This window comes from Prenolepis imparis, unplaced genomic scaffold (genome assembly GCF_030444845.1).
Source record: "Prenolepis imparis isolate NDT839.2.m4 unplaced genomic scaffold, iyPreImpa1.0 SCAF_10, whole genome shotgun sequence".
NCBI lineage: Eukaryota > Metazoa > Arthropoda > Insecta > Hymenoptera > Formicidae > Prenolepis > Prenolepis imparis.
In genome coordinates, this window is record NW_028141168.1 from 13016416 (window position 1) to 13038441 (window position 22026).

At 41.8% G+C, this 22026-nt stretch overlaps 2 protein-coding genes across 6 annotated transcripts; both read left to right on the forward strand.

The window, feature by feature from the left end:
• Positions 1 to 27: 27 nt before the first annotated feature.
• Puf (ubiquitinyl hydrolase 1 puf) lies at positions 28 to 14380 on the forward strand. 2 transcript variants are annotated; one of them, XM_083047873.1, is made up of 11 exons: positions 28 to 432; positions 1132 to 1228; positions 1579 to 1924; positions 2001 to 2298; positions 2400 to 3143; positions 4173 to 10966; positions 11051 to 11241; positions 11494 to 11671; positions 11755 to 11921; positions 12015 to 12685; positions 12758 to 14380. In XM_083047873.1, the coding sequence occupies exons 1-11, from the start codon at positions 390 to 392 to the stop codon at positions 13588 to 13590; spliced, it is 10362 nt and encodes a 3453-aa protein (XP_082903999.1). In that variant the 5' UTR covers positions 28 to 389; the 3' UTR covers positions 13591 to 14380. The 2 variants fall into 2 exon arrangements, with proteins under 2 accessions (XP_082903999.1, XP_082904001.1); XM_083047875.1 differs by lacking the exon at positions 28 to 432 and adding an exon at positions 494 to 732.
• A 3076-nt stretch (positions 14381 to 17456) lies between these two features.
• LOC145941669 (transmembrane protein 245) lies at positions 17457 to 22010 on the forward strand. 4 transcript variants are annotated; one of them, XM_083047897.1, is made up of 10 exons: positions 17457 to 18173; positions 18279 to 18801; positions 18880 to 19274; positions 19344 to 19508; positions 19580 to 19778; positions 19937 to 20121; positions 20198 to 20298; positions 20412 to 20426; positions 20532 to 20834; positions 20914 to 22010. In XM_083047897.1, exons 1-10 carry the CDS (start codon positions 17658 to 17660, stop codon positions 21107 to 21109), a joined length of 2598 nt encoding a protein of 865 aa, XP_082904023.1. In that variant the 5' UTR covers positions 17457 to 17657; the 3' UTR covers positions 21110 to 22010. The 4 variants fall into 4 exon arrangements, with proteins under 4 accessions (XP_082904023.1, XP_082904024.1, XP_082904020.1 ...); XM_083047898.1 differs by having other exon boundaries at positions 18279 to 18507; positions 18634 to 19274; XM_083047894.1 differs by having other exon boundaries at positions 18279 to 19274.
• Positions 22011 to 22026: the final 16 nt, after the last annotated feature.

Consider the following 22026-nt stretch of genomic DNA (forward strand, 5'->3'; position numbering starts at 1 on the left):
CGCCTGGACGGTACGTCGGATTAATTAGCCTAGATCGAGTGCGGCGCGTTACGGCCGATCGTCCGCCGTTCCTTCCTCGAGTCGGACGTTTCGCGCGATCGACGATCGCGTCCGATTTTCTTCCTCCTTCCCCCCTCGGACCCACGAAGACGCCGACTCTGACCGTGAATGTATACGACGGCGGCGCCTAAAGTGTGAAGTGAGCGGCGAGCGGAACGCGCAGCCTTGCCGCACAAAAGCAATATGGTGGTGCTCGTCGGGGACATTCGAGCGCACACGGGGGATGTTTAACAATACCGTCGCCGTTGTGGCGAAACGTGCGTCGGCGACGAGCCCGAGTGATGAACTTGACGTGACCGAGAGCCTCCCGCTAGGCTGAAAGAACCACCATGTGCGATGTGTGCGTCGACTTTCACGATCTTCTGCTTTCCTGTAAGTGTGCGAGTATATATTGTGTATACAGTAGCGCGTTTCCGTTCCCGATTCTTAACCTATCGTCGCGCTCTTATCGAGCCGATTCATCCGCGAGAGATCCTCTCCCCGAGGGGAAACGTCTTCCCCCGTAATATCGTCGTCGATAGCCCGGTGTCGAGAACGTTCGAGCGCGCGAATTCTTATTTTTCTCGAGGACGAGATACGAATATGCGAAGAGTAGCGTCTTATAACCTTAACCCCGTTGTCGTTCGACGAAAGACGAGAACATCGAGTACATCGCGCGATTCTTTAGCACATGTATAAACTTTTCTATTTATTATCAACTTTTGTATACGTTTCTTCTCTTCGTCGTAACCAGGTTTTCATCCCTCTCTAAAATCACACGAATTTTCGTACCAAGTGTTACGATTTTTTCAACGACACGTTCCTTCCGTTCTTTTACTCGACAACTCCGAGTTTGTATTGTTGAAATCGTTCATATATATACTGAAGACATTTATTTTCAATATATTCGGGAAACGGAATATCTTTATTAATGTAAAAACACATTCGGGATTTTAGGAAAGTTTGTAAGTTTATATCGCGCGAGAGAGAGATAAAAGATTGTACAGTAAAGAAAGAAAATTTCTTATAATTGTGGTACTTTGAATTTATATTAATTAAATTTCTAACCTTTATACGTATTATTCTTTTTAGATGACGAACGTTCGTCGAAGGAACAAGATGCTTTGGCGACGTTATGCATAACGGACGTTGACACGACGTTGCATTATGTTAATCAATGGGTGCAAAGGTATGTTCATTCATTGGGTCTTTTTTTTTCGTCTTTCTCTCTATTTATATTAATTTTTATTACGAAGACCGAATGAAAACTGCTATTGCTTTACGATGCAATGAAACTTTTAATTTAAGAGTACAATTATTTTTCATATGTAGAAATGATTGATACTTAATTTATCACGCAAATCAATTATCGAAATTCATTTAATGAACAATGAATTATTATAATGTCTCTGCATAAACAGTGAATGTTTTTTGACGAGTCACTATAGTGATTTCTTGCAATGGAAGGATTTAATTTTATAATTGATTATATTTAGCTACAAAAATATGACTATATTGTGATTCTTTCTTTTTTTCCAGACAATGTATGTGCTGTTATCGCGAGATTAAAAATTTTGATCGATTTATAAGGCTAACTCAGAGTATCGTACTCTGTACGTTACAACAGTTACAAGTTATACAGCAAAATGAAGATGTCGCTAAGGAGACTGTTAAAGAAGGAAAAGAAGAAGAAGAGAAAAATAGTAAACGAAAGTCCGGCGACAACGCGGAGCACGCACAAGTGGAAGCACAGACGAAACAGATATGGTCGCAGCAGGATAGGGAAAGATTGTTTCATCTACTCTCAAAAATTTTTTTATTAAACTTTCCTCTCTATATCGCTATGAAGCACGGCGGTGTAATCAATCCTTTAGCTCCCGTCAAGGTAAGACTTGTACGATTTACGTTTGCAGATTGCATTGTTATCGATTACATACATTGAATCATTTTATAATCGATAGGACGAAGGCGGCTATTGCGAACCACACGATCCCGAAGTACCGGCGCCTTTGATCCGTGCTGTATCTATATTTTGCCATCAAGGAGGCTTTAATTTGATGTCCGCTTGTTTCGATATGGAAAGCACACTGCCCGTTAGCCTTGCGCATTCTATGGTTGCAGTTATTTGTAATCTCAAACTTTGGTTGAACTACGGTAGCGTCATCCAACTATTTATACCATTGCGCAGTCGAGTTATGAAGTACATGTGCCGTTTAGGGGACAAGGAGTTGCGTACTCCGGCTGTTAGGACAATGGCAGGTAATTGTTATGAAGTTAAAAGAAACACAAGTTCACACGATTTGCATTCGCAAATATATTTCTATTTAAACCGCAATAATTTTTATGCATTTTTTTTTTAGATTTTATGTGGAGCGCGGTGAAAGATCCAATAGACGCCGTATTACCGAGTTTCGATCGCGATGGGCTCGACTTGGCATTTAAATACTTTACTAGTACAACTCTGACTATGAGGCTGGCTGGTGTAGCCCAGATAAACGCTCATATCACCGCTTCTAATGAGCTCTGCAACAGCGAGACTATTGCCGAGGTCGAGCAAGTGGGTCACGCGCTTGCCGCTTGGTTGACCGAGAACAACATCATAGCTCATATATTCGGACCAAACTTACACGTAGAGGTTATTAAGCAGAGTCACATTATATTAAGCTTCCTAGCTATGGAAGGTAGAATTACGTCCTCGGACATGGACACCATGTGGCAAGCCGCCCAGCTGAAGCACTGCGGCCGTCCGGTTTACGATCTGTTGGCACCTTTGGTTAAACATCTGGCTCCTACTCCCGTACTTCATCTGTACTCTTTACTAGGCAAACTAGAACCTAAGGATCACACGGAGCAAAGTTTGTTCTTAGCATCTGCTTTGATCAAGTTTATCTGGACGTCCGGTCGTTCGGCTTATCCTAGGGGTTTAGTGATGAAGAATAGAGAGATTTTGAGGAGCACTAGTGGAGTTGGCGGAAGTAGCAGCAGCGATCCGAGCGGCATGGACGGTAGTAGTCCGGAAGACGACGAGGAGGAGCCTAGTCCAACATTGTCCGATGGACCGTCGCCTAGAAAACAAGCAAGGGCAGATAGCAGCGATGGTGAAGGTACGTAACTTTTTAGATTAAATAGTTTAATATTGTTTACAGATCTATTATATATTTGTACGCAACTTTTTAGTTAGTTAGTTTATTTAATCCTTGCCTTACGGCTTTAGATGACTTCCAATATTACATTTGTTTTCACTTTGTGTCTTAATAGTTCGTTACATAATTGACTATATTGAATTATATTAATTATATTAAAATTAAATATAAATCAAAATAAAACCAAATATAAATTAAATATAGCATCTTACATACTAAATTATCAGTTATCGATTCAACTCCTAACTATAATTGAATTTATCAAAAAACAACTTCGGATTTAATTACAATATATAATATATAATCACGCTGACAATCAAAATAAAATAAAATACCATAAAATAGCACTAATTGTAAGCATAAACACTTGGAATAAACTATATCAGATATTTGAGTCTAAATTAAAATTAAAAACAAACAGATTACATTTAAATTTAGCTCCTAGACTCCAGAATAAAACTTTAGACTAAATTCTAATCAGGGACTTATAATATAACATAACAAAAACGAATCTACGTCCACTAATTTCGATAAAGATTAAAATTATAATTGAAATTAACATTGAAGTTAATTAGTTTAAATTAAAATAAATTGAATCAAATAAAAATTAGGACCCAAATTTAAATTAAACTTAAAATAGAACTTAAAAATTAAAAATGTTTTAAATTTAAAATCTAAAATCAATGTCTATGTCATAAATGAAGTCAAAATTGATTAAAATTGAAATTAAATAAAAATAAAATAAACTGAAATAGAAAAATAAAATAAAATCAAAGTTAAAATTAAAATTGAAATCACAAAATCAACATATATCTAAAGTCAACATCGCAAACAGATATTTTCTTCTTCGCTTTGTCTCTTTGATATTCTTTCTCCTCATACTCCTTCGGTCTCGACTTCTTTCTCTTCCTTCTTTCTTTTTCGCATTTGCACGCAACTTCTTAGATTAATAAGTTTAATAATGTTCATACATCTGTTGTATATTTGCAGGACATTATAAAGGAAAAAATTTGACGACCAGCACCATCGAATCGAGTCTCAATGAAATCGAAGACTTGAATTCTGAGAAATTTGATTGCAATAGAGAATTAACCAAGGATTCATCGAGTGCTATCCGCGAGGAGATAAAGAGCAAGCAGAGCGGATCGGACGCTGAAGCGGACACGGAGAAATCTAATACAGAGGAAATGTTTGTACACGAGATGAAAAAGCGAAAGATCCTGCGCAAGCGAAAAAGACCGCAAAAACGCTCTTTGAGTGCCGTTGAGAAAACGCTAGAAGATATCGTCAGTCAAGATGATAATGTGAAATCGAAAGATTTGCTCGCAGACGCGAAAAGCAGAACGGAAGATGTACTGAACAGTAGTCTAGACGTAGGCGCTTTAGCCTCCTTGGATGAACCAAAGAGCGTCGATGCGTTGGATCGCGTTAAGCAACAAGCGATGGCTTTGGACCCAAACGATCAGCAAGTTCCAACGACGGCGGCGCTGTTGAGACGCGCCAATAAGAATAAATACATGTCTATAGTGGGATACAATGTAGACCGAGCGGCCGATTCGGCGGACAGTTCGCACGACGAGGACGATAGCGATGTAGCGGGTGTGCTGGCTGCCGCGGATGGTCCCAGTGCGGTGATATCCGAGCTCGCTGGATTAGTGCACGCCACCGGTCCCACGTTCTTGCCTTCGGGTTTGGACGAAATGCTTTCCGACGAAGAAGGCTCGTACAGTAGTAGAATATCGAACAAGAGCGAAAAGAACATGGCCGACTTTGATGGCGAAGAGAGCGGTTGCGAGGAAGAATTGGCCCAGTTGGCGGCGCGTCATTTAACCGCTATCCAAATGCAAGCTTATCATCCTCATCATTCGCATTCGACCATGACGATTAGAAGATCGGTCTGTCAACCGCCGCAAGTGCGAGCTGCTCGACAAACAGCCACGAGATTGAACTCGCAATTTAATCTGGATACAGTTTGTAAGCCAGGTAACACATTGCTGTGGGACCTTCTTCAGGATGACAAGATTGGTCAGCTAGGTGAAGGCTTGGCCTTGGAGGCGGAGAAGGCGCTGTGCAATCTTTTGTGCTTCAACGTCGATCGTTTGATCCCGATGAAATTCATAGAGGGCTGCTTAGAGAACTTGGCGACTAATCGTTCCGTGGTCGTATCTCTAAGATTATTGCCAAAGCTGCTCGCGAGTTTTCAGCAGTTCGGTGCGATGGACGCGCACACGATTACGACCTGGGCCGATCGTGAGCGCGGCATGATGAAACATTTCTTCAATAATTTGAAGACGTACACCAACACGGGACCGAAGAGCAATTTGTATTCGCATCAAACGGAAATTCAAGTCAGGCTACAATTTCTATCGTCGATCTTCTCGCCCTTAGGTTCGCCCGATTGCTTTCGCTTGAGTCTGGAACAAGTGGATATATTATGGCAATGCTTATCACAAGATCCGATCTGTGCCGACGAGCTTTTCAGCTGGTTGCTCAGTCAAGCAAAATCTACGGAGCAGCACGCTTTAGGGATGGACACGTTGAAACATTTGTGCATGCGCAAATTACCGAGCCTACCACCGGAAACCATCAGTATGACGGGCCTAAGTCTGTTTCAGCAGTTGTGTAATTTGGCGCGCCTGGCCGCGGCGCACTTGGATAGACCGTTGAGAGACGTGGATTCAGTGGGTATGGACTTTTTGTGGCGGATTGCTTTGAAAGCGAAGAGTACTGACGTCAGCATGGCAGCTATACAGTATCTCAACGGCTACTACATGTCACGACAGCTAACGCAAGAGGCGGAATTCGTTTCGCAGTGCATGACGCATCTCGCGGCGGCTAGTGCCGACCTCGAGAGTAATGAAGAGGCCAGTTTACGCTGTATACAACGCGCCCTGCTTTTGCTGAGGACGCATTTGGAAGCCTTTCGAAAACGCTACGCCTATCACTTACGCCGCTGGGTGCTGGAAGGCAGAGGCGTTGCCAGTCAATGCTACGTAGCTATGAACACATCCGAGAAGGGCCAACAATTGAGAATCTTCGTGCAGCCTGCTGGTATACCCGAGAAAACGAGTTTTACTCTCCTTAATACCGATTACGTGGCGGATTTACGAGCTGAGGTGGCCAAATGGTGGGACGACACACAGAATACGCAAGAAAAGTCCGCGGCTTCCGCGAATGCCACCCAGAATGGCGGCTCCGTTTTAGGATCGTTGCTCACCGATGGTCCTATCCGAATGATCACTCAGGGGCAAGAATTAACTATCGACTTTGACGAGAAGACTCTGCAAGAAATGGGCTTTAAAGATGGACAATTGGTATTTATTTCACCTGGTGCCAGTAGAGGTAACGGCGGCGGTGGTCGTTGCAGCAAACGGGACATGGATTCGCCCTCGTTGTTACCGCCTCCTCCTAGAGAATCGTTGCCGACCTTACTGTTACTTCGACCGCAGTACTTTGAACAACTGTTTACGCTCATGAGGACACTCAGCGCTATGAGAACGACCGTAAAGGGTGGACAAGAGATACCTCATACGAAGGCTCAAGTACTCTCGAGGAGGGTTTGGGACACGCTCACTCTGTTACCGACGAGCCCGACTTTGTTACGAGGTTTCCAGAAACTCGGCGAGACATCCCTCCAGGAATTACTCGATCCGGCGAGTCCGCAGAAGTTGATGTACTCTCTTTACATAGTCGAGTCTTTGAGTCGACGAGGTACAACGAATCAACCTTCATCGAGTAATTCCACCGCTTCATCGACGGCTACGTCGGCGTATCAAGGTGGCGGAGACGCGGACGACAATCAGGATGATAAGGAGAAAGACGTAGCTTGGTCCACTCTGTTTGTGCAACACGGTGGACTCCGACATCTTTTCGATATTTTTATGTCAGGTTGTCTGGAGCAGGGAGACGGTAGCGAATGGCAGCAGGATTGTCTTGCCAGTTTATTGAAGCAACTTTGTCATCTCGGCGTCGTAAAAGAGGAGAAGAAACGCAACAAAGCAGACAAGCCATTGTTGGTGCCCAAGTTGAGCGAGGCGATGCTGAGAATGATGAATGTCGACACAGTAATGCCAAGGATAACGAGCATCCTGAACGACGCCTCGTTACCGCTTGATCCGAATCATTACAAGACCGGACTCTTCGGCCGATCGCAAGTGATACATTACGCCATGGCACTGTTGGTTTGTTGGGTGCACAGCGATCCGGCGGTACGACAGTACCTGTTTTCATCGTCCGAGCCGTTTGGGAAAACATGGCTGCGCAGACTGATACTAGAGGATCCCGAGCCGGCGGTAAGACGCGAGGTATGTACGGCTCTGTACAAATTATGTTTAGGCAGCACCGGTGCGGAAGACGACAACTCGGAGCAGATGCCAGGATTGATAGTACCCATGTTGAACACTCTGCTGGAACATCTGGTGATTGCCGAAGCTATGCAACCCTCTCACCGCAAACCAGATTTGCCGCTGCATCTACATTCAGTTCTGGACGAAGGAAAGGAGCCCTATGGACCAGCTTGTAAAGACTACTTCTGGTTGGTATGTCGTCTGGTGGATTCTCTACCGGACGAAGCGATTCGAGAGAGTACGGCGGACGAGACCTCTGGCACGACTATCGATCTCGAAGCGTTGGCCATCCGGGTGATCGATTCCGTGCTCAATCGGGAACACCTGGAGACGCGGCATAACACGGTGGAAGACGACGCTTTGGTTGGATTGATTAATCTCACGTGTAACATTATGACGCATAACCCTCCCTGCAAGCAAGGAAAGATCGGGCAGAATTTGTTGGATCAGGTATTTGACTTCCTGTTCGCCTTGCCGAGTCCACGGAGCAAGCATGTGCCCAAGTGTAAAAGCCAAGCGTCCAGATCGGCTGCTTTCGATCTTCTAGTCGAACTGGTGAAATCGGCGCCCGATAATTACAGGATACTGCACGAGAAGCTGCTCGCCCAGCACCGTCCCGGACCGCATTCTCCGTATCCGTGGGATTACTGGCCTCACGAGGACGGACGTTCCGATTGCGGCTACGTAGGCTTGACGAATCTTGGCGCGACGTGTTACATGGCCAGTTGCATGCAACATCTATACATGATGCCGCAAGCGCGCGTCTCCATCCTGGGCGCCGATTGCAGCCGTGCTAATAAGCATCAGCTAACTTTGCGAGAATTGCAGAGAATGTTTGCGTACCTATTGGAGTCCGAGAGAAAAGCGTATAATCCGAGGAGTTTCTGTCGCGTGTACACGATGAATCACGAGCCGCTGAACACGGGCGAGCAGAAAGATATGGCCGAATTTTTCATCGATCTCGTTTCGAAGTTAGAGGAGATGACGTCCGACCTAAAGAACTTGGTGAAGACGCTGTTCTGCGGTGTGATATCCAATAATGTTGTCTCGCTCGATTGCGAGCATGTCAGCAGGACCTTGGAAGAATTCTATACCGTTCGCTGCCAAGTAGCGGATATGAGAAATCTCTATGAGAGCTTGGACGAGGTCACGGTCAAGGATACGTTGGAAGGTGACAATATGTACACTTGCTCGCAGTGTGGCAAGAAGGCTCGCGCTGAAAAACGAGCATGTTTCAAGAAACTGCCTCATATATTGTGTTTCAACACGATGCGCTACACCTTTAACATGGGTACCATGTTGAAAGAAAAAGTCAACACGCATTTCAGTTTTCCTCTTAGACTGGATATGTCCGGTTACGTCGAGAAGAAGCTCATGCCGCAGCATTATCAGGACGAGAAGAAAGCGGTATCGCCCGAGAAGAGAAAATCGGAAAACGACGGACACTCGAGACCGTTATTGGTGGACGACGTGGAGGAGGAGGTACAAGAGGAAGAAATGGAACATTATCAGTACGATTTGATCGGCGTGACTGTTCACACGGGAACAGCGGACGGTGGGCATTATTACAGTTTCATCAGGGATCGTACGTCTCCTAACAAAGACAAGTGGTTCTTGTTTAATGACGCTGAAGTCAAGCCGTTCGATCCGAATCAGATCGCGGCCGAGTGCTTCGGCGGCGAGATGACCAGCAAGACGTACGATTCGGTGACGGACAAGTTCATGGACTTTAGCTTCGAGAAGACCAACTCGGCGTATATGTTGTTCTACGAATGGTGTGCGGATCCCGGCGAACAAACGAAGGAAGAGGAGGCCACCGTGTCGAGTCCCACCGTCGATAATAATGCTGATAATAATGCCGGACGACCGTCATCTTCATTGGTACGCAATAATGCGAACAAACTGCCGCCGCTGGAACTTAACAAGGAGCTCGAGGACTGGATCTGGCAAGACAACATGCACTTTTTACAGGATAAGAATATATTCGAGCACACGTACTTTGGATTTATGTGGCAGATATGCGGCTACATACCGCAGACGCTGTTGTCCGTACAACCGGATATAACGGAGATGTCCGCGGAACTGTCGACGTCCTTCTTTATGGAAACATTCATACACGCCAAGGAGAAGCCGACGATGGTGCAATGGGTGGAACTGCTGACGAAACAATTCAACGGCTCGGCGGGCGCGTGCGCGAGATTCCTCGAGCGGATGGCCGGCGACTCGTGGTGGCCTATTCAGATTCTAGTCAAGTGTCCTAATCAGATGGTCAGGCAGATGTTTCAACGGCTATGTATTCATGTGATTCAACGATTGCGCGCTACTCAGGTGCCTCTGTATCTTCTCTGCGACGAGGAGAACGACGTCAGCACTGTCGGCACGCGATCCTGCGTCACGCGATTCGTTAGAATGTTATTATCACTCATGGAACACGCCAAGCAGCATCTCAAACATCTCACCGAGTACTTCAGCTTCTTGTACGAGTTCAGCAAGATGGGTGATGACGAGGCTGTTTTTCTCATCAGGGTGCAAGCCATCTCCACGATGGTAAACTTTTATCTCGGACATAAGACGCACGAGTTCGTCGACGCGGTTAGCGAGGAGGAAGAAGAGGAGGAGATTGTGACGGTGCCTTCGGAAAAGCTCCGACCTGCTTCGTTAGATAAGATGATTATGCTGATTGCGTACTTGGTCGAGCGCAGTAGAGGACAGGATCATAGATTAGCCTTGTCGCCGGCAGATCTGAGTGCCGTGGCAGGTGGCAAAGGCTTCCCCTTTCTCTATCAACAGACACGAGATGTCATTAATCTTACTCAAACCAGGAACTTGATTCAGTCGTTATGCCGTTGGAACGACAGACTGGCGATACACGTCGTCACGATGATATTCCAGGCGATAATGAAGCACACCGACGTATGTCAGCCTTTCTTCAAACTGTTGACGCTTCTAACGGAAAGCTCGGGACTAAGCGGATTGCCTTGCATGACCCAGCTGATCTTAGGTAGGGTCTGGGAAGCGGCGAGAGTAGCTCCTCACGGCGCGCTCGAGTGGTTGGCTCTAGCGGTTACGAGGAGCAAATTGGCGCACGCCTGGGTGCTGCAAGGACTTGACACCTGGCTACAGCACTTCCTTCTCGAGCACTCCAATCAGAGGGTCCGTTCGGCCGCCGCTTTTCTACTGGTGTCGTTGGTACCGTCTACACACTTTAGACAAGGCTATCGTACCGCTCATCGGCTTAATCTAGGTTGCAGTTCGTCCAGAGAGCTTCAACTATCACCGGAAGCTACTCTGATACTTCATCAGATATATACGGCGCTCTTGAGATTATTGCAACCCGCGCGACATTACATCGACATACAAACTCACGGTACAATGAAACTCACTGCCTACTTTGCATTGCTCACATACTGCGTAGTCTCTAAAACCGAAAAATTAATGGTGAGTAAAATTCTAGCAGTCTTTTTGTGAAACAGGAAAGATCTGATATAAGTAAATCTGATTTATACGATTGCTTCATTTCAGTTCGGGCAGTATCTTAACGATTTGTGGACGCTTTTCCATCCGAAGCTATCGGAACCGAGCATTCCGGTGCATCATAACAAGCAAGCGGTACTTTTGTTCTGGTATCACGTCTGTTCCGATTGTCCAGAGAATATCGCTATGATACTCCACAATCCGCACATAACTAAGAATATTGCATTTAATTATATATTGTAAGTATTACACACATTCTTTTTTGTTTCTTAAATCCATTTGTTCACATACTATACAGCAATTTTGTCTATTTAAAAAGTTATATCGTTTAAACAAAAATATGATGTATAAGTGCACATGTGGGATATTCAGTTTGTATATTATTTCAATGACTGTAATCAAATGCAAAGAATTGATATTATTCAACGCAAGAATTTTTATTCTCTTTTTGTCTATAATTTGCATTTCTTATTGCGGTTTATTCATTGCAGAGCTGATCACGAAGACCAGGATGTCGTGCTATTTAACAGAGTTATGTTACCTGCATATTACGGCCTTTTGCGGCTTTGCTGCCAGCAGTCGCGCACTTTTACAAGACAATTAGCTGCGCATCAGAATATTCAGTGGGCATTCAAAAACATCACTCCTCATCCTACTCAATATTCAACTGTAAGCCAATTTTTATCTAGCTTGTTATTTGAATAACATTTTGTTCCAAATCTCTTTAAACATAATTTTTTTTCTGTATATAGGCGGTGGACGAATTATTTAAATTGATGCAGTTGTTAGTAGCGAGACATCCTGATCAAACTGAACAAGAAGAGGCGGAGATCGCATCGTTCCGAAGAGGCACATTGTCCTCTTATTTACAAGGACTCGATGGTCGTTCATGCTGGGCAACTCTCATCTCTGCTTTTCGGTATCATTATAATAATAACTATCTTAATCTACGAGAACGTTGAATCGTATGAATCAGAATGAGATATATTTAGATATTGATTTTTTTTTTTAGAATTCTCATCGAATCGGACGACGATCGTTTGTACGTTGTTTACAACGGTGGCTTAAGTATGGCTCTCGAAGCGTTTCACATGCTACACATAATGTATCACGAGGCGACGGCTTGCCACGTCGCCGGCGACCTGGCCGAACTGATCGCCATCATCGTCGAACTTGTGCGATGCGTTCGTACTGCGAGAGACGGACCGGATGCTAGAAATATTCTCGCCAATTGTAAAGAGTGGCCCGATATACTCCGCAAGCTGGCGACGTTACTAAACACGTACAATCCGCCGGACATGAGAAACCTGGCTATAGATCTTTTAAAGGAGCTCGTCATGCTCGTTCCTGCCGAAGCAATACTGATCCTAGCGCCATTACTTTCGCACTGCCACGCAGCTCTTCAGGAATCCCACGCCGCAGTCCCGCCCGGGCCGTACCTTCCGCGAAGATCTACCCCACCCGGGAAGATACCTACTAGACCCGCCAGGCCGATGGTACAAATGGCGGTGCCTCATTCTCAGCTGGAGGCGTCGAAAGGGGTGGATCCTGAATACGATAGCGCTCTGCTTGAGTTTTACTTACCTTATCACGAACTAATAGATGTCATGTGTAGATTGGCGATAAATAACGATTGTATGACGGACGCGTTAGTGAATTTGAGCGCTATGCTTGGATTCGAAGGTGAGTTAATGGCGTACGATCGATGCGCGACGCAAGAATAGCGTGAATTTTAATTTATCTTATTGTTCGCAGGTGTACCTTTGCACTTGGCTTTGTTCCCTAGGTTGTGGTTGGACGTTCACGCCGCTACGCACATAGACAGAAAGCATATAGCATCTCTTCTGTGTTCTTCCTATACGGTAGATTACGTGGACGCTGTGCTGTTGGACGAGAGATCGTCGTTAGGAGTTCCAGCGATACACGCTTTTCTCAAGACCTTCTTTCCGAAACTGGCCAGTCACGTGTTGACCGAGCAAACGTGCTTGCTCATCGATAATCTTGTCAGCTCGTTGACGGCAATGGTGGAGGCGGTGGACGTTGAAGCGTCGGCGCACAGGTTGACCGGGGACCTGCGCGCCCTGGCTCTCGTCTACAGCAGTAGCACAAGACTGAAACCATCCTCCAGCCTGCTGCCGGGTTTAGAGACTCTGCTGTCGCGAACACGGACTATTACGGTGAAGGAGAGCCGTTCGTCGTCGGAAGTGGAATCGCCTTCCAAACGGCGTAGGTTGTGCGGCGACAGTGAACCGGTCGACAAGGAACTTGTGTGCGCACCTATCAACGATATCGACATGGAGAACAATATCTCCGAGGCGGAGATGGACAAGGCGGACACGGTGAACGATACGATGTCTTCCGATTCCGGGGACGATAAGGCCGCCACTGCCAGGCACAAATCGGGCAACGCTCAAGCGGAGACTATCGCCAGCAGCGGCGCCGTCTCGCCGCCCTGTCTGGTTACCACCGCCAACAGTTGTACAAATCAGTTGCGCTGCTCGTTGACCAACGTCTCGTGGCTCGAGATGCTGGAGAAGACCATTGTCGATCTACAAACAATCGTGCAAGTGCAAAACAAGAATAATTAAAATAATTTATCGCGACGTGCGACGTAGGCAGATGCTGAAAGCAACACTGCTACACAATAAGAGGACACATAATGATCGGTTCTATGATGTGTAAATGTCGCGTGTGATCTTTCGCGCCGATAGAGTTTACGGTGTGTTTGCGCTCCTTTGAAAATCGGATATATCTTAGTTCATAATATGTATCGTATGTATGTATGTTCGACTGCGATTTACTTTCCAAATATAGGAGAATAAGATATTTTCATTATTTTTGTGACTTAAGTTACGTTAAGTTCAAATATATGAAATTCGGGAGATCGCGTATCGCCGTATACATCTGGACTCTGTATCATTTTTTCATCTGAAATCGCGTTCATTAGTGCTGTGAGGTAGATTAACTTGTCTCTTGGCAAAAAACTTGATACGAGCACTCTAACGTGCAATATAACGTACACCATCCAGTATTACCATCAGAAAAGAACGCAATTAAATACGAGGGATAAAATTAATTTCTCTAAATCTCGCTATCTTTGAAAATTTTATTAACGTCGCAAATTATTTCGATAATTTCGCGCTATGCTTATGTATGAAAGGAATCACAGGGTTTTTAAAGTTAAATAAAAAATTGTGTGTTAAAGTAAACAGATAAAACACAGTACGTTCGATAATTAGCAGAAATTTCTCTTATGCTATCATTTATGGAGCATGTGCGTTTATTTGTTCATTTTTGACACATGATGAAGCGTGAGTCTCAGAAAATATTGATTTTGAAAAAGAATATTGAAAATAAAAGTAAAGCTCTTTCATTTCAGATATTTGTTTTCTGGAGTGCCATTATCCTACTAATTTGTTACGTGTGTCAAAAGAGATTTCTTATTATTCCATTAATAATATTTGTCAATTTTGGATAAGAATTTGTTAAACTGTCGTTTCTCAATTTTCCGAGACAACTATTTTATTTTCGAAGAACGTAAGAAGAAATTGATGGTTTGTTTGTGCGCAATATCGATTAGGTACATCGCTAGGAAAGAGAGGTAAAAGAGAGAATTTATTGACACATAAATGCTAATTTTAACTCAATGTATCTATATTACATGAAGAAATTTTAATTTGCACGGAGCGTTAGAAATTCAAGTTCTTAATGGATTGACGTAAGATTTGATGAAGTTCTTTAATATATATTCATATATATATATATATATATATATATATATATATATATATATGTGTTTTTTATGACAATACGTCGATTATGTGAACTCAATGATGGATCGAACCCAAACTGCAATTTTTCGCGACGCTTATTTACACTTTTTCCATCTAACAATCGTTTTACAAACGTCATGTTGCAAACGACAAACAATTTTTCTACAATCATCGGCCGGCTCTCTCGCATCAAATCCACAGAGACATCTCACATCACGACTGATCACGAATGAATAAAACCACGTCGTGAAACATTTTCAACAAGCTGAACATTCGAGCCAACATATTTATTCCCAATTGAAGATCAGATGAAGTCATTTTTTTCAACACATGACGCTTTTGTCGAGCTTAGATCGGATATAATATGGTACTAAGATAGCATATCGCGTCCAATTAAAAATCCTGCTACTTCTCATTGCAGTTATATTACGTTGGATTATAACATATATATATATATATATAGCGCAAGAAAAAAATTTATATATAATTTATCGCTTCTAATATATAACTGCAATGACGGATCAGGAACCTTTCGAAGATGGAGCTCACAGAGAAGATGCGCGTGTACAGACATGCCGATCGACTGTTCAACAGCAAACTTTTTCCGCATTAATATTAACGCTCTCGTTCTCTAAATGTCCCGCAAGCGATTCTATATATATGTTGCCGAATCCGGAAAAAAAACCATACGCATTTGATAAACTCGCGCACGCCGAACGATAAGCAAGTGTCCGCTTGATGCAGTGTATATTATCTTAAATGTCGCTACATTTGATGTACTCGTAACGAAAATGAAAAGAACGGAAGAAATATCGGCTCTCTCTTTCTCTCTTTACGTCTCTTTTTTTCTCTCTCTCTAAAAAATCGACTAAGCATTTTATCATTTATAAACTCGTATATTATGAACTTTAATTGTGGCATGAAAGTATAATAAAAAAATAATTTTAATTGTTTTTTTAATTATACATTTCTTCATATACGCGTGTGTTTCCTATGTTTATATAAAATATTTGCTGGTATATTTGCGAGAGAGAAAAGATGAGATAATAAGCAAGACAGAAATACTGTGGAAAGTGTATCTAAAACTCGCATTTAAAATTGACGAACTTTAATTGCGATTAGATTTAACGAATTATATATTTAATTAATTCTTTGTAAAATAAAAGAGTCGATATAAAATAATTAATAATTAACTTTAATTAATGCGTTATCACATCGACGCGTTAAGCATGTATGACGTGCAGGATTTTCACAGTTCTGCGAATATTTGTTTATCCCTTTCGCTGCGATGCGCTTTGATAAAAAAAATCGTGCAATAGTATCGGGTAATACTTTTGCTTCTGGATTTCTGCATACATATATAGTGATTTTCCGCCACCGTATGTATATGTCGTACGTAGCGAAAGGGTTAATGAATGCACCCTTTAAGTGTGAAAATATTAATATTAATTATTAATATTTTATATGTATGCAGTGTACATGTACGATCCATCTCAAACAGCTGATTTTTTAATTCTGCAGCCAAAAAATTATTCATCCCATTAATGACGTATCGCGCGTATGTGTGTATACATTTTATATATATATAAAATTTTAACGAGAAAAAAAAGCGATAGGGGAAGAAGAGTATTTACATACACAAATATTACAGATTTCAACATTAAAACGCGATAATATTATAGCATATATTTGCGCTCTCGTTGACTTTTGATGCTCTCGAAAATGATATGCTGTCGGCAACAATTTATATACGGTGTATGTTTGAAAATAAAAGGCGCTCGCGATGAAGAAAAAGTTTTCAAATAACTGTGTAAAAATTTTTAAGCGCATTTTGCGATTTTTTTTTTTTTTTTTTACTTTTTTCGGTCATTCTGTCCATCTCGGCCGCGAAACTCTCTGCTTCGCGAGATCGTTCTGTCAGGGTTTGTACCTTCGGCATGTGTCTACACTTATTCTCATTTATCTATTCATTATCATTAAGATGTATAGTTTTTCGAGCGATATAATATAATAAAAGTTTCTTCATTTTAAAATGAAACATCTGTTCATATATGTCCCATCAGAGATATATAGGGTAGCATGTTTTTTAACGAAGAGTCGTTCGTTTGTTAACAATACTATAATGAGAAAGAATTATATAAGTAATTCTATAAAAGAATAAATAAAAAATTTGATATACAATGTTCTTCACATATAGCTTATCTTTCGGAAAATTTGTTTTTAGAGATTGGCGAATAAATCAAATTTCCTTTGAACAAATAAAAAAACGATGGAAATTTAGAAACTTATTAGAAATAATGATTGAATATTAAAAAAGGAAACATTTTTTCAGAGATGATGTTACGTATGCAATAAATCAAATAGACATGAGAAAGAGAGAGAAACATAATTTTATATTGATAATAAACAAAAAGTTTTTAAAAGAAATATATTTTGTGTCTTGGTTGTGTCAGGGGATTGACGAAAAATAAAGTAAAACTTTTATTATACATGCGAGATTTAATTGCGGCGGAATTTTATTTTATTTTTTTAAGAAAAAGAAAGAAAGTAGACAGTTTTTCTTTTAAATTTCAATGAAATCGAGTTTTTTATTTTTTCATTTCATCTTTTCTCACAACCTTCTTTGACCCACTTTGACACTTTCAAATGTATATATGAATGTATATTGTGCCGCAACGTGAGTCGCGTCAGCTGCAATCAGCTGATCGCTGTCAGTGAGCAAAAGATACGCGTCATTCGCCGTTTCTTTCTACTTTCTCGCTCGAAATGCATTTTTTCATCGTTCGTATTCACGACGACGCATCGGATACGACGTAAAAAGCATACTTGGAAGAACGTCAAGCATATATTTTGTTTATTATTGCGCATGATTAGCTATAATCATGGATAGCGTTCGCTCGCCGATGGATAACCTCTTTAACATGCTGTCGGGCTTCAGTGCGGGTCACGAAAAAGCCTTGAAACAGGGAATCTACAACGCCGTAGCGCTCTTCTTTCTCTGCCTGGTCTCGGCAGCCGGCTATGGTCTGTACATCATACTCAGCCCCTTCGTCAAACCTCTGATCTGGGCCCTGCTATGCGGTTCCGTTCTATTCCCCTTCAAGTACTCGTTGGCCACGACGGTGCAGTCCTGGTTCGCCAAGATGGAAGCCTCCCGGTCCCCGCTGATCGTCAACGTCAGTCTACTACCCATACACATATTCGATAATATTTCTGAGAACCTGGGCTCCTTTTTATGGATACGTATCAAATATATCGTCGGGGCAATTTCGCTGGCGTTAGGGACCATAGGTGTATATCATTACACTCCTAACGTTATGACGTGCCTCGCCTGGAGGATGTTTCAGGTGTTCACCACCATCTCCGGATTCTTCATCCTGACATGCAACATCTTTACGGTAAGTTGCGTTAAGCTTCTCTCATCTTGTATTATATGTACGCTGTAATGTTAATTCAGCTTGACAGAAACATCTGAATCCTCTCAATTGAATTTTATCTTACAGGTTTCAACAATACTTATCGGATATCTAGCAATATTGTACATTTACTGGACTCCATCAAACTCTAGCCATTTTCGCTACATGTCATTTGTAATGTGGTTCATCGTCACCATGTATCTCTCGAGTATGGCAGGAGCTTATCGAGTCTTGGTCTTCACTGCTCTGCAAATCCTATGCGCGATCGGATTTATTTACGAAGTGGTATTGATTATGGAGAGTCAAGAGTTGAACGGTAGGCACTTGACGTTCTCGGAGGCCGCTCGTTTTGCCCTAACGAATAATTTATTACCGAGTCCGCAGGAAGAGATATCGTCTTCATCGAAGAGCGATGAGGTACGAATGAACGATTTGATTCCAGAGGAAGAGAGCATCTCGGACATCTCGTCGTTTCGTCGTTCCGGGGAAGAGACGAGGAGGCCAGCGTCGGGAATCGAAAGGATCCCCAGCGCGTCGAAATTCGGCGTAAAGTCGATGTCCCTGGATGCGGATGCTGGCCTGTCTCCCGCGCGTAAACCACGATCTGCGTGTAATGTACATTCTGTAAAGACATTACGCGATCGTTATTTGCTCAGCAAAATAAAGGCCGAATTACGAATGTCTCTAGATATGCAAGATGATGAAGTCGATACCGATAAATACATGTACGGGGCGATGTACGCGTGCGTCGGTATGCTTCTTTGGAAGCACAGATGGATCTGCCACATCCTGGTGATCCCTCTGGTGTATTACGTCGTCAAGCAGCTGAGTGGTTACTTCGGCTTTTGGGAAATGATACGCAGACACTGTGACTCGACGATACAAGGGATCAAGTCGTGGTGCCTGGAACGACATCAAGCTCTCGTACCCTCCAATATCAGAGGTCTCTATAAAGTAAGCATTATCGTGGACGAGAAACTGAGGAATGTTCTGAAGGCGTCCGTCAACGCGGTAGCGACTACTTCTGTGATACTCGGGCTAATCATTTTCACCACTTGCGCATCTATTTTCATAACGATACAGGTAGACGAAATACTCGTACATTCATTGATCTGTACGGTCCATATCCTGTACCATTAATTCTGTCTATAGGTTTACGCGGAAGGTTTGCATCTCGTTCAAGTAACGGGTGAAATATTGAATTCTTCCCTGATGAACAATCCTGATATCGACTGGGTCCCAGAGAAATGGGAGGAATCTGTTAACAGCGTTTTAGATAATGCTTACACTTATGGACGAACCGCTATATCGGAAGGAGTAAGATTTAATACTTAACTTTTTTTAATTTTTCTATTTTGCACACGCTACAGATTCATTTCTTCATTCAGATTCGAGGTCTCGTAAAAGATCTGGAACCGTCCAAGGCGGAGCAAATGGAGAAGAAAGTCTTGGAGCTTTGGGATCGTCTCTACCAGGCGTGGATGATGTCTAATGCGGATTCAAATTTCGTAGGTCCTATTGTAGATTCTGTATCTGCATATTCCGCTTGGGAGAATTTCAAGGAAAGCTTCGGGAAAATGCCCCTCCGTGAGTGATTCTGTCTCAAAAAATTTATGAATGATTCATTATTTTAAATCTTATTTTTATTATATAGAATTAATCTTTATATTATGTGTGAATAATATGGACAATCTTATATGATACAACAACTGAAAATGCCCATATGAAATCTCTTTCTCTTTCAGATCTCTTCAACATGACAAGCATGCAGAATTTCGCCAAGGAAAATATTGGCATTTTGATGTCAGTGCTTGATTCTATCTGGAGCATCGTTAAGGGCAACGTGTCTGTGATACTGACAATTTTTACAGAGCTATTTTATATCGTACTCATGAGTGGATCGGCTGTATTTAATTTTGTGCTCAGCACGGTACGCATAACATGTTCTATGAAGCTTTATTGTAAAAAGAAAAGATACGAGAAAATATAAGAATTTTCTATTTTAGGTCGTCTTCTTTACAACTCTATTTTATTTGCTCAGTTCCAGCGGTAAAACTTACAAACCCATCGAATTGACAACGATGTTTAGTCCCATTAGCTGTCACAGGTATAAATACATCCGATATCTTGAATTTAACTGTATGCTTTTTATTTCTATGTATATATGCATGCGAGAATCTTGAAATTTATATATAAATATTTATCTTTATTTCTCACAAGCGCGACACATGAAGGGTAAGTTAATCTTCGTATGATAGTATAGAGTTAATATTTATTTTTAAATAATACAATTATGTGCGAAAATGCAAGTATGCAAGACATAATGTTGACTTTTTCCAGATTCGCCATAGCGTTACAAGAGGCGGTAATCGGAGTGTTTGCGGCGACCTTCAAGCTCGCCTCCTTCTTCGGCATGTGGACGTGGTTCATACACAATTTATTCCAAGTGAAGATTGTCTACTTACCATCGGCCCTCGCGACTATGCTGGGCGCAGTTCCTTTCTTAGACGCGTACTTTGCCTGCATTCCGGCCACGATAGAACTCTGGTTCACCCGGGGATCAATGATCGCTATTCCTTTCTTCCTTTTCCATTTTCTCCCGTGTAACATAGTGGTGACGGAATTCTATAAGGAAATCAAAGGGTAAGGTTGCTTCGTAGTACATGTTTCAATAAGTTTCTCAATCACAATATTTTTGCATACACATATAATTTTTTTTCAGCGGTGGACATCCTTATCTGACAGGCCTATCCATAGCAGGTGGAATCTTCTGTTTAGGCGTAGAGGGGGCAATCTTTGGCCCTTTGCTTCTATGTTGCATCATGGTTGTCATCAATTTAAGTCGACGTTACCTGCATTTGCCCGAGGAAGAAGTTATACTTCCAGCGTACTCCAGTACTGTTCGCGGAACACCATGATACGATGAGATAACGATACGCTTTAGCTCTAACACATTAACTTATCCTGCTTAACATTGTTGTGAGCGGACTTGGGATCCTTAACTTTTAACTGTAAAGATTTAAAGTTTTATATAAAATATTTTATGAAAGTCTGTACGATGACTGGACTAAACATGTAGCGCACACACAAACATGTAAAAGCTGGGTCCAGATCAAATGATTATCAGCGAACGAACGCGAAGAGTTAATTATTTAATATTTTTATCTTTTTATACCAAATTATTTTTTACAAAGTTTTTATAATAATTTTTCAAAAACTAATTTTTTTATTAAAAATCTATTAAATAATGCTCTTCTACTGATGCTTGCTGATATTTATTCGTGATCGTTTACATTTGCATTTGTTTGGTCTAGACCCAACTCAAATTCATATGTGCTTTACATATGTACTTTTTTATGTGATAAGAGAACTAACAGGGAGAAATCTCAACTTACGCTTATTAGCCTTAAAAATATATCATATATTATAAATTTTCTTAGTCTTCCATCATCTTTGATTGGAAATTTGATACATATAAAAATATATATATGAATATAGATTTGTGGTAAGCATATATATATATATATATATGAGAATTTGATTTATGTATACGTCATTACTCATTACATTTTTAAAGAATGCTATATGTATTAATGTGTTTTGTTTTTAATATATCGATTAATTTATGTGCAAACAAACAAAAAATAGAAATGTGGTACTGACTTCAAGACTTAACATGTTATATATATTTTTCATGTCAAACGTGTAATCAAAGATATGTGTTTATGGTAATAAATAATTTTCTCAATGTTTAATTCGTGTATTATGCGCTAAATTATAATTTATTAACGTAATCGAAACGGAATCTTTGACAGCAGCGCGATGTCTAACTTGA